This window comes from Solea solea, chromosome 7, assembly GCF_958295425.1.
Source record: "Solea solea chromosome 7, fSolSol10.1, whole genome shotgun sequence".
Taxonomy (NCBI): domain Eukaryota; kingdom Metazoa; phylum Chordata; class Actinopteri; order Pleuronectiformes; family Soleidae; genus Solea; species Solea solea.
In genome coordinates this window covers 5,348,582-5,361,834 of record NC_081140.1, presented here as the reverse complement: position 1 = coordinate 5,361,834, position 13,253 = coordinate 5,348,582, and the positions used below count along the sequence as shown (strand labels likewise).

Genomic DNA, 13,253 nt, shown 5'->3' with positions numbered 1-13,253 from the left:
ATTTAATTTATTTACTGATAACTGAGATGAAGTACAAGTACAGTGCGAATCATCATTTTGATCTTTATACATTAAGAACAATGTAGTGACTAAGTCTTATACCGTGGCGCTACTGGTTGCTGATTGTTTGTTTTTACATGCACTCAGGTATAAATAACGACCCGGTTCTTCCTTAATGTCTGAAATATCAGCAATTTATTTTCTTCTAATGTCTGCTTATTTTCCATTTCAAATAAACAAGCATCTTTCTATTTCCAATAAACAAATTAAAATGAAACCCGAGCACAGTATAAATCTATTTGCCTCTAAATCAGCAAATAGAAAGTTAAAGTTAATTTATTTTTTTATTTTTATTTTTTTAAATGTATTTATTTGCACAAACAGATGATTTAAAATAATGTAAACTATTATTATGATTGTGATGTGTGAAGGAAAGGTATGAGACCTGTGAGGACTTATATGAAAACCTCTCCCATGAAGATATACATCAAAGACCACATTTGTTGCAATCAAAGACAAAAAAACAATAACAATAAATGATAACAAGAATAAGTAGAAGACTAAGTGATTATACAGTAAATATAAGGACGGGGAAAAAGAAAGAAAAAACATACATGAATGATTAATGTAAGACAATTCATTCATAAATGAAACAAACAGAGAAGGCTAAGACTTATTAAGTTTGATGGTACATAGTTTGACTGACGAGGTACCTTTTGAGAGACTTTTTAAAATTATATTAAATAATACAATTTTTCAGATAGTCAGGTAGTTGATTCCAGAGACGGGGACCTTGATAACGTATTACAAATTACCCAGCACGACCCAGGGCCAGTGTCATCCTCAGGCAAAATGTAAGGAAATACAACCCCCTAGTGGTTGAGGGGAAACTCACAAATAAAAATGAGACAAGGCTCCTACAAACAATGTTTTTGAACTGTTTTGCATCTCATACTATATACAGTGTTGCGTGAAAGTTATATTGTGCTTTCATGACCATGCATGACCCTGACCTTCTCAAACTAAATTGATGTGGATGCTTAGTTAACGTAACACCTGTGTTTGTAACGGCCGCTGTAAAAAGAAAGGTTCACTAAGACCAGGTTTACTCAAGACAAGGCACAAGGCAAACATTCTGTCACGTTTGTTTTATGTTGAAGTTGACCGTGTGCAGCGGAGAACATGGCACTTCCGCTCGCGAGCTGATTTTAATGGCCTGTGTGTTGCTGCTGGGGTGAGAGAATGGAGTGAATGAGGGAGGGACGGACGGATCGTATCCTTCTGGATCTCGTTACGATGCTTCAATCACCGAAACCTTCGTCCGCCTGCTCTACGCTGCTTCCACTCGACACTTAAACAAGCTGCAAGTCCTCTCTGTGCCGCTGTCCGTGAGTAACGTCAGCTTTGATACTCTTAATTCAGTCTGAACAGACATGTTTGACAACAACAGTTTTTTTTAACTGCTGGGTGTCATTAAATTTAGCCTAGTTTAGCGCTTCATTTTACGCAAACCTGCACCAGTTAGGTACACTTTGTGTTTACATATTGTTGAATATGGTTCATATTCGTCAGTGCGAATCAGTGACTGGGGCCTAGTGTATGTGTTTGTCAATCCTGAATCTGTGCGAGCCTAGTTGCGATTACTTCACGGTAGCTGGAGCTGCTAACACACGCCGCTGCTAAACCTAGTTTGACATAAGGCCGCTACAGATATTAACGATTGAAGCACAGCGTCAGCACTGTGGTTTCTTCAAAATGGAAAGTATAAAGATTCGCGTGTTAAATCAGGTTTATTGAAGCAGGGTTTGAGAGCTGTTAGCTGGCTAACGGCTGAGCTGCACCGTTAGCGCGCTGTGTTAGCGGCGCTGTGTTGCTTTTAAAGAGCACATGCACACAGGAGCTTCTGTGGTGTGTGTGTGTGTGTGTGACAGGTATGTCTCACTTAAAAAAATAATAACATGTTCAGATTAATGGACGGATTGAGACAGCGTGTGTGCACACACACACACACACACACACACACACGCGCTGACGCTATGAGCCGTCAAACAAACGGATCATCTCATCAGCTGTTCATCTCAAAATACTCTCTACCTTAAAATACACACTGGTGCTGGCCTCTGAGCCAGGCTCCTGTACGAGCCTTCAGAAGGGGACACACCACACTGAGGACAACTTTATTTTGGTAACAGTTGCCTTAAAGATATGGTAGATTACTGAAATAATAAATCAGGGCTCTGTAGGTTAAATAGCTGCAAGGTTTCTGGGTCGGAAGTGCCAGATGTTTTTGTTGTCCTAAATCTGGAATTTGAAGCTATTTCTACTCTTGGTGTTTATTAACTTATTGACCTAAACACGTCATTAAGTTATATTAAAACGGAACAGAAATATGTTGGTAGAACAATTACACAACAGAGTAAGTTGTTAAATTAGTTTTGGATTCCCAACTCCTAGTCTACTTGCAGATGTGTCTGTGAGCCTAAATTGGTCCTTGTGACTGTGTCAATGGTTTGAAAGAAAACACTTGCATATACAGTAGTGTATGGATAGGTGTGCAAATAAGTCAATGTCAAATAACTACAGGTATCCACAACTGGTGTCTGATTGGTGCTCATCATTGGTTGATCATTGGAAAAATGCCATTATGTGAATTCTATGTTTCATGTATTCTAACTTTACTTTAGAACAGTTGCAAAGTGGGATATTGTGAGCACAGTTTGATTGCCTTTTCCACCTCCCAACCATCCCTTAAAGATGACATGGTGCTGTTTTTTGCAGCTCTTTCCAAAAATGAGCTCAGTAGAAACAATCCCTTTACCATAGTTTCACCAAAAGCTTAACACTGGTTTTAAAATCAACGCAGAAGTGTTTTGAGCCACGACTTGACTTTCAGTGGTGAATTCATTCATTTAAATAATTTCCTCTGTATTATGTACCTGAAAGGGAAAATACCTGTGACACAGATCTAGGAAAACCCAATGGCCTCTGTGTATGAGCTGCTGTCACCAGCTCGATGTTTTCCCTTCACTGCCATTGATAACATTCATGGTGATGAAGAGGAGAAAAAATAGAACATTTTCTAAAAATCATTCTTATTAGAAATTAGATTACACAGGTGTTTTATGGCAGCTGGTATCCATAATGTGGCATGACTCCTTTCGTCTTTCCTTTGCCTGCTCCTTTTCCTTAGCACTGGAGATTTTACATGATGTCATATAAAATGCAACCAGATATTGCATTACACCATTAAATAGTTCAATAGACTGTTAATAAATATCTCTCTTATTTATTTATTATTGATGCTGTGGGTTTATCTGTTCAACATAGCACAACTGCAGGGGTATCAACCATGTGAATCCATGTAAAACAATCCAGTGTCATTGTTCAAATGAGAATAATACAGTTACAGATGAACATACATTGTGAAACAGGTGATGTGACCTGTTGAGTTGACTTCCTTCCTGCCCACTTTGGCCGAGCATCTCAGGCTGGTGTGTATCTAGTTCAGCGTAGGTCAGAGCTGACACAAGTGCACGTGTCAAGTCCTTCAGGTACCAGGAGCTGGTCTAAAGGAAAGACCGCTGGATTTTAAGTACAGGCATTGAGCAGCTGTCACCGATACACCCACACAGAAACATGTGTGCCCTCTGAGGACTCAGAGTCCTGGATTGTGTGCTAAATATAGACTGCTTCTTGGGTGCAGATTAATATGATGATGCCGGGAAGGTATCTTTTGTGCATTCAGGGCTGATGCCACATACACACTAATACCAGCAGCCTCTCATTTTGAGTAGTCTGGTGTCGTCAGTTCAATGCTTGTGTTTGAACTGAAGTATTTCTTTTTTTTAGCATTATTTATCATGTGAAGGTATATTCCATCTTTTTGTCCAAAATTTTGTTCAGTATTTTGGATTTAAGAGTGTGTTGACAGAAGTCAAGAAAATGTGTAGCTACTTCCTGCGTAGTCTGAATCAACAGTTGTGGAGTTATTACAAACCTGAGATGAGATTTATAGTATTACCGTCTGCTGTTTGTTTTCAAAGTTCCCCTTTCCAATGGGAATCAACAGCTCGCACCAGTGACAGTGATTTGACTACTGCACCGATTAATTTCACTGAAAGGTGCTGTGATTTGTTGTCATTTTCCTAACTTCTTGTCCTTTACTGTATTGTGTGTATCTATAACAACAACTAATTTGCTGTTGGAGCCCTAAGAATGAGATGTCTAAACATTCAAGTTCAGTGATAGCTGTCAGAATATAGAGTGATTTAGCACCGATTTTTAACAAAAGCAGTTATAGCCTTACTTTTTTGATATTTCATTTCTGCAAGAGCTGCACACAACAAGCAGATCAAATGGGTTTTAATAGTTCCACTGAGCATATCCAGTCATAGGTAAATTTCACCTCTAGGGTCCAGATTATGAAATTATCTGTCTATTTTCATCATAATCTCCTTCCTGGTCTTTGTACTACCCAAGACATTTTTGAGTAGAAAAAAAAAAAATACAAACAAGCTGAGTTGGTTTTTTCTCCTGGAGCAGAATGAAAACCACTGCACACAGAGCTGGTGCCCCCTTCAGCTGAGGCCTCCTGCAGCAAATTGAATCCACATTTCAGTCCTTTGATGCATGTCTGTCTCCCACTGTGTTAAATCATCCTCTTGATTAAAGGCTAAAAGAAAAGTAAAAAAAAGCCTTTAGACTAAAAAAAGTATATTGGTGTGTTCACAGGTGTCACAAGTCCACGATTGCTGATCTGAACCAGAGCTCTATTGAATCCTCCCATGCGGTTGTGCCAGGTACACCAACAGAAGGGTGCCAAATATTGGGATGTACAGATTCATCAAACTTACAACTTGATGACTGAAACATAAATATGTACCAAACTGAACTATATTATCTCATTATAGCAGTGTTTAGATTTCATGTCACCTGGCAATACTTCCACAATGCTACAACATTGCACTTGTAAAGTGGGACAGCCAAACACGAGAGTTTTAAGATTTTTTAATTGTTTTGCTTGTTCAGCAGTTTGACAGGATGAACACCTTGTCCCTGCACTGCTGCAGTATACACCCCCACGCTCCCTCACTCAGTAGTGGTAGTAGTATTGAATAGCATTGATTGATGGAGCTCATTTTCAGATGACAAATAACAGTCGACATGCAAATAATGCTGCATCAGTTGTGCTCATAAAAACCAAATGGAGGCAGAATAATATCAACAACAAAAACAGGCACCAAAAGTTAGACAGTGCAGCTTTAACAGGTAATTTGTGTGAAGTTGTTTGGTGATACTCTGAAGAAGGCTCTAAAATGGATTAATACAACCCAAGCAATCAGACTTACCCACAGGCACATTTAAAACAGGTTTTACGAACCTCATAAAAGAGCTATATAAAGTTTGTGTTGCTAATGCTCTTTCCTTCTCTCTCTCTCTCTTTGTCTCTCTCTAGGCGATGACTGTGATGCAGCTATGCATGTTCCTTGGAGGATTTTGACTCTAACCTTCACCTGATGACAGGACCTTGGACGTGTGATTTGTCACCACTTTACTGCGTCAGTCCCTGTAAACCCTTTACTACAGTCAGTCATGACTGACGCCGCTGACTAACACAAACGTAGCACTGGTAGGGAGTACTCCCCCTTTTTTTTCTTCTTTTTTTTTAACTTCCATCAGAAGACTGCTGTGTTGACTGTAAGAATGACAAACTGAGTCGGGAGAGAAATTGAAAAGCGAGTTAAACTGAAGGGGCTGAAGTGCTTGTGTCGGTGACAGAAACCTAGAGCCATCCTGTGAGTAGGTTGGCAGCAAGTGAGGCAGCCAGGTCCTGAGGATGACTAGCCTCTTCAGGCGCAGCAGCAGTAATGGAGGCTCCAGAAATGGCAGCAGTGGCAGCGGGGGAGGGAGTGGACAGGGGCAGCTTAATAACAGCAGAACCAACCGTCAGGTCCGACGCCTGGAGTTCAACCAGGCCATGGAGGACTTCAAGACCATGTTCCCCTCTATGGACTATGAGGTGATCGAGTGCGTGCTACGCTCCAACAACGGCGCTGTGGATGCCACCATCGACCAACTCCTCCAGATGAGCATTGACGGACAGGGCTCAGATGACAGCTCAGATTCAGATGACAGCATACCACCAGAGGTCAGTGGGAAAGGTTGTAGTAGCACAGTAGTCAGCCCACCAAGGAGAGCTTGCATTGGATTCCTGTCGGTATTGACGATGTAAACGAAACCCAGTTTGGTTTTTATTGTTAACCAATAGGGTCAGTGAGTTTATTTGATGTAGGGAAACAGATGTGATGGCTTATTTTTGAGTGTTTGAAAATTTCAACAAACCTTCATGATACATGGTGCACCTTTCCCACAGAAGTAAATATGTCTGTGAAGGTAGCAGGGGTACACACACATGCTCACACACTTGGTTCACTCTTGCATGCAACAGATGTAAACGGTACACAGGCGAGAGTGTGAAACAGAGAAGTGCATGACTCGCCACTTCAGGGTAGGTGCACAGCTGAAGTTGAAAAAGATGTGGTTCTCTTTGTGGACGTTGATAACTTTATTAACAACAGCATGATGACACTCGCAAGTGAGCATGAAGCAAACACTGCTACATGTGAATAAATAATAGCGCAACAGAGCAATTCTCATTATGCAATTATGAGTATTAACATTGGTTAACATTAACATGGTTGATTATGAAACTGTTGAGTCAGTCTTCATTTAGCATAGTCAGTATAGTATTTACCTGCTATTAACCTTAGATAACGGTCTCATGATTAAATTCAAAGTGAAATACATGATCGGAAAGCAGGTTTAAAAGTTTTTATGCTGTCTTTTGTTTCTAGATTCTGGAACGGACATTGGAACCCGACAGTTCAGATGAGGAACCACCTCCAGTCTACTCGCCACCAACGTATGATATGCACATTTACGACAGGAAATACCCAGAAACCCCACCAACGCCCCCACCAAGGTAAACAAGAGGGACTTGGAATCAGATTGAGAGCTGCTTTCTGTTTGGGTTTCTGTTCACAATCGGTGGATGGAAGGTTTGTTGGCTTGGTAAAGATGATCCACTCCCCTCACTATTGCCTCGGAGTGCAGTTTTGAACTCATCTGCCTTTGATTTGGACCATTACCAAATTCATATATTAGTTTTGCATGTATTTGTCAATGAAATATTGAACCAAGTGACCGTTGACCTAATTAAATGGGTATCAGAAGTGCCTAATCTTTTCTTATGGGTAGATTTGAAGTCCAGCCACCTCCCGGTCACCAGCAGGTCAGAAGCTACAGGAACTGGAATCCTCCCATGCTTGGAAATCTCCCTGATGATTTTCTGCGGATTCTTCCTCAGCAGTTAAACACTACAACGGTAAGAAATATTACCACACAAGATGTTAAATGGATCCAGTTGTTCACAGAACTTCTGTTTTGGCTTATTTAATTATGACTTAATATCCTCTTATATATCTTTTGAAAATTGTGGCTGAGAACATGTGAAAACAAATTACAGCTCTGGAGGAAAGATATGCAACAAACACTTTGTTCCCAGAATTCTGTTCAGGATATCGCTCTGAAAATATGGCTCGGTGATGCACTAGAGCCATAGTTGGCATAAGTCCTCCTCAAACTCTGTCACGATATAAAAACCTCAGTGAGCTTTATCAGCAGTTTACTCATTCACTTCTGAGTAACTGCACCTGCTTCCACAATATTGCCCTTGGTCTGTTAGGTAGCTGAGATGTTTTTGTACCAGAAATGTATCTTAGCGTGACACGGACATGCTGCTGTGAGGCTGCAGGTACCATTGAAAGCGGGAGAGCAGGACTATAGCTAAACCAGCTAAAACAGTGTGTTGTTAAACTGATTTGAAATTAAGAAAATGTAACTTCTACATGTTTATTTAACAGGTGGCTTGATACTGGATCACTCACTCTTATATTACATAAACACTGATGAACAGTGGACTTTGGTCCTCACTAAAGCAAATAAACTAGCGTGTGAGTGCAGAGAGGAGAACATTCATATCAGAGAATATCAAGAACCCATTAAATCTCATTAATTAATTATCAAAATATTTGATTAATCGATTCAACCGTTGTAGCCCTAGTCATGATATATTCTTTATCTCAGGGACTTTTATCTTAATTTGAACAAACGTACTGTAGAATTTTACATTTACACTTATTTTATTTAAAAAAGTCATGTGAATGTGAATAAATACTTGAATGAAAAGTAGTCATGAAGTAATATAGTAAGCAGTGATGGTTCAAAACTAAATGTTAAATTAACAGAAACCTACAGCTATTTTAACTTGTGTAGAAAACCAAACTGGTGCTCTGATCTCTCATCAAACTGTTGATCTGATTACATTACCACTGACCTGTCCTGTCCTCCTCCCACAGAGCTCTCAGAGCAGTCTCTCCCAGCCTTTGTCATCCTCTTCTTCCTCAGTCTCCTCCATAAGCCAGTGGACAGGCCAGCCTGGTTCTCGATCTGGAGCTGCAGGGACCTCTGGAGGTTCTGGCTCAGCAACAGGAGGCACGGAGCAAGACAAGAAACTGAAGCAGTACCTGGAGGACGAGCGCATCGCCCTGTTCCTCCAGAATGAGGAGTTTATGAAGGAGCTGCAGCGCAACCGCGAGTTCCTCATCGCCTTAGAGAGAGGTATGAAGTACAGTTGACTCCTCGCACAGAGGTGTGTGTGGTAGAATATTGAATACAGGGTGATGTCATTGACATTTTTATTGAAATATTGACAACGTCTTGATGCTGAAGGTTCCCTGTGGAGTTCCCTTTTTTTTTTTTTCCTTAGTTTTTTAAGTCATGCTGTGGGTTTCCAGTCTTGATTGTCCTGTGGAAGTGTGTCCTTGAGCACCAGAAGTACTGCTCTACATGTGTGATAAACGGTCAATATTTTGGGGCTTCTGGTGTAGACGCTGGATATCTAGGCCAAGGCTAGGACATCCTCCATTCTTTTTACATGATTCACAGACTAACAATGAATAAATGAAGCTACCAGAGATGCAAGAATGGGGTTGAATGATCTTTGAATAGTTTTTTTATTTCTCAAGTTTCAATTATGAGCTTTCTGCATAAGAAGGCTGATAAACTGAAGCCAATAACAGCAGACTATGTTTATAAAGATTGATATGACCGTAAACAATGTTGGATATGAAATATGTTAAAACATTTTTTGAAGTAGAGATAAATATGTTCAACACAATAACTGAATGTTATCTGTTTACAAGGAAACTCCACAGGGCAACCATTTTAGAGAAGCCATTGTTTCTTTGTGCCATTACTTCTGTAATTGATGCTTAAGTCCAATGTATGTCTTCTTGGAATTAATTTTGTGAGTGACAAACCTTTAATATATGATCAGAACCTGCGATATCAGCAACCCAAAGCTATTAACACATAAATGTGTCTGTGGTCAGATATAATGCCACTCATAACAGCTGATCACATCAACAGTAAAGTATCAGTTCAGATCGTGATCGCTGTAATCAAGCTAAGCTTTGAGAGGAAAACAGCAGTGACTCGCCACATCCATTTTATTACTCTGCTCTGCCACGTTATTTTCCCTCAGCAGGGAGAATGGGAGGAGAAGCAAACATGGCTGGCATCCTGTGTTTTCTAAAATTTGAGAATCTTATATAAACAGCCACACTGACTCTGTCCAGTCTACGGACGTGTCGTTCACCTTGATTTTCTTATTTCAAACAAGCAGGTTTTTCCACATGTTTAGCAGTGTTCATGGTTTTGGATCCTGTTGCTGTTTCCTTTTTATATTGGTTTTATAATATTTTTCTACTTTTGTGTACTTGGACAAAATTGATTCCATATGTCTGCATTTGTCTTACAACTCTCCGCTTTTGATCCAACACAGTCTCACTCTCAAGTTGTCTCATACAGATGCTCGGTCCAGACACCGGGTTATTTTTCAACACGCAGGGTTGTCTGATAGACTTCTAATCACAGGTGGAGCCGATTGTAATCACTCTTAATTCCTTGGCTTCATGTAATGTTGTATAACCACAGACTGGTGGCTTGCTTATTTGCAATAGTGGTGGAGAAAGTATTCACATACTTAAAGCTACTGTCAGTATTTTTATTAAATGGCTCTACATCCTGTCATCGCTCCCTGGTCTTAAGTGTTTGCTCAGTGGTATTAGTCAGTCTCAGTCTCTGACTGTAAATCTAGGAAAACGTGATCCAGTTACAACAGGAGCCAGAATTCCATAAAGAGGCAGGCCTCTCTGCTCTTGAGGCAGGACAATTTAATGATGAATAAGTGCTCACCTCAACATGTTCATGAAGTGATGTAGGGAAGAGGGAGTGGAATGTTAAGTAATACCACATTGTCCTGCATTGAAAAGGTTAAGTAATAGTATGCACTATCTAAAATGTTTAAGTTGTGCATGCCATGGTGTTCTGTAAAAGTGACACTGCTGCAGCCCTACACTACACGGATACACAAACAAAGTCCTGGCCACGAGTCTGTGTGTGACGAGTTGGGAGTGAGCATGTCGATCAAAGCATCGGCTTCCATTGTTTTAGGTTTATTTATTTATTTTAAAAAGAGCTTCTGAGTTCTAGCTTGTATATGGCATTATTCACTTCATTCAGAAATACGATCATAACTGAATAGAAAACAAAACTGACTTGGTACTGACATGAAAGTGGCAAAAAATGTCTTTGAGCTCAGAACTCAGAACAGATTTTTATAAATCTGTCCAAGCTCAAGACATTTCTTTGTGATCAAATGTTTTCAGTTGACAAACCAAATATTCCTGAGTTTACATCGCAACTGCAAGGCTCCTAACATTTGAGGAGAGGCAGTGTTTTTAGTTTTTTTTAATTTAAGCACCTGCTTGAGAAAAGTGAGCTGAAACAAGATTGGCAGTAATTTCAAAGGTTTGTTATGGCTTTTCTTCTGCAGCAGGACAAAGCTTTAAACGGTTTCTTTCTCATCCGCCACTTTCAGATGAATTGATGTGGAGGCTTAGATGTTTGGGAGAATTCTACCTTTATACCTGAGCTCATCACATCTTGTTCATCATCAGTGGTCATAACATCTGCTCTCTGTTTTTAGATCGCTTGAAGTATGAATCAAAGAAATCAAAGTCCAGTCATTCATCTAGCATGGAGAGTTCCACAGGTAGATATCACTCATCGGGCTTCTTCTGCTGAGCTCTTCTCTTTGTTAATGTCTGATCTCTACTCGGAGTCGCTCTGTAAATACCTGTGCTCTTGCACTTGATGACGTGTTTGACGCATAAACACGTTCATGAGTGTACACTGTGGTAGTAGTGGTGTTGTGTGTGTGTGTGTGCAGGAGAACAGTGCTCTGCAGCTTCTATGGAGGCCATCTCAGATGACGCCCTGTTCAGAGACAAACTCAAACACATGGGCAAATGTAAGTATGGTGATTCACTTTTTAGCTGCATTAGTCGAGTTTGTAATGGTACATTGGGTTCATGTTCACATCTTTCATCTGCTGTGGGGCAAATGTTTAAAAAAAGAAACCCAGTTTTTTTCATTTAATACGAAAACAAATGCCAAGAATGTACAAATACGGATTTCAGTCCAATATCATATTCTCTTCTGTAAATAAAACATTTGAGAGGATCATTCTGCCACAGCCAGCAAATGCAGCATAATTATATTCTCAAAAAGCAAGAAAAACAATATACCACAACTGTTAAAACAGAATTATTCAGATGCTGTTTTTATTTATTAATTTATTTTTTTCTTATGATCTTAAAAGACAGGTCACCTAAATGTGCCCACACCTACAGTGTGGCAGACAATATATAGCCCACATTCATGTCCTGGTGGTAAGACGGCAGTGGTGCACGTGTTACAGCCTATGTTTAGTGAAGCATCTAATCTAATTTGATCTAATCTTTTCAGATATCTGATCCAGTGATTTTAACCAGTATCGTCCTCATTAGAGTGTCTGATTGGCTCATCTGTAGACTCTACGTTTCAATTAAACACATATTGAATGACTATTGACATGATTGCAAAAATATTTACAAGTTTTATTAGTTTTCCACAACTTTTAAAATTTATAAAAAAAAATGTCTCTAACTTTCAATCCGTTGTCAGAAGAGTTCACATGTGCCACACACAGAAGGTGATGCTCTTTTTTACAACAGCAACATGGCAGCAGTGAAGTGAGACAACTGCAGACAGCCAAAAAAATGCCAAAAAGCACCCGCACAAAGAGGTTCACCAGTTTGATGTATACATGCTTGTTGCAGGACAGCTGGTGTGAGATCTAGGCATTACATCATGAAGAATTGATGGCCACATTTCAGTGATGAGTCTTAATAACTTAGAAGTTAGACGCTGGAGCTTTAAATAACAATTCTGCAATTTAGTTTGCTCATGTTTTCACTCTCATTTGCTCAGGTAAAACTCTGTGTAGGCTGGATGGAGCAAAAACACTCTGATACAATAACTTAGTGCTGTAGGCATCTTAAACACTGTGGGTATTATTTTCATCTTTTTGCACCAATCAACACTGTGGAGTGATGCAGCCATAAATAACGTAGCATGTTTGAAGCAGTCGCACACACACACACACACACACACACACACACACACACACACACACACACACACACACACACACACATATATACCATACTGCTGACACAAGTCAAAGTTGACATGCAGTTTTCCACCAGGCCACTAATCTCTGTCACTCTTAACTAAGTGGAGAGTGTTAATGCTCCCTCAGGAGAATCCTTCAGCTCTGGTGTCTTTCGACATGACCTTAGCTAATGCAGATATATAACCCACTGACACATCAAGGTCAGACTGATGTCCCCCTGTACGGACATAAATCTCATGCAGAAACAAACATGCTGCATGGCTTTTTTTCCCCCACCTCTAGCAACGAGGAAGAAACTCTTTGAAATTGCCAGGACGTTCTCAGAAAAGACAAAGAGGAGAAAGACGAAAAGGAGGACGCTCCTGAAACACCAGTCGTATCCTTTACTAGTGATTTCTTTCTGTTTCATCGACGCCCTGTGATTGTGCACGAACGTGTGTTGTTGATGAGAGATTTATTGAAAACTGTCAAATGAATGACCTCTATGGATGTAAATCCTTACTCCTCTGACCATGGTTTACTTAACTAACCTCCTGACCAGGTTGGGCACAGCCAACTCTACAGCCAATCTCCTGGATGATGTGGAGGCAAACCCCTGTGGTAAGAACTCCAT

General features: G+C 40.1%; 1 protein-coding gene across 2 annotated transcripts in view; it reads left to right on the top strand.

The window, feature by feature from the left end:
- The first annotated feature begins 1,175 nt into the window (after window positions 1-1,175).
- LOC131462433 (CUE domain-containing protein 1-like) overlaps window positions 1,176-13,253 on the top strand; it is a 14,269-nt gene continuing 2,191 nt past the window's right edge. The window contains exons 1-10 of one of the 2 annotated variants that reach the window (XM_058633655.1): window positions 1,176-1,388; window positions 4,732-4,799; window positions 5,456-6,148; window positions 6,855-6,982; window positions 7,258-7,384; window positions 8,418-8,679; window positions 11,111-11,176; window positions 11,354-11,434; window positions 12,923-13,016; window positions 13,182-13,240. In XM_058633655.1, coding sequence (XP_058489638.1) covers window positions 5,837-6,148; window positions 6,855-6,982; window positions 7,258-7,384; window positions 8,418-8,679; window positions 11,111-11,176; window positions 11,354-11,434; window positions 12,923-13,016; window positions 13,182-13,240 — 1,129 coding nt within the window. In that variant the 5' untranslated portion in view covers window positions 1,176-1,388; window positions 4,732-4,799; window positions 5,456-5,836. The remainder of the gene's footprint in view (window positions 1,389-4,731; window positions 4,800-5,455; window positions 6,149-6,854; window positions 6,983-7,257; window positions 7,385-8,417; window positions 8,680-11,110; window positions 11,177-11,353; window positions 11,435-12,922; window positions 13,017-13,181; window positions 13,241-13,253) is intronic. The other variant, XM_058633654.1, reaches the window with a different exon arrangement.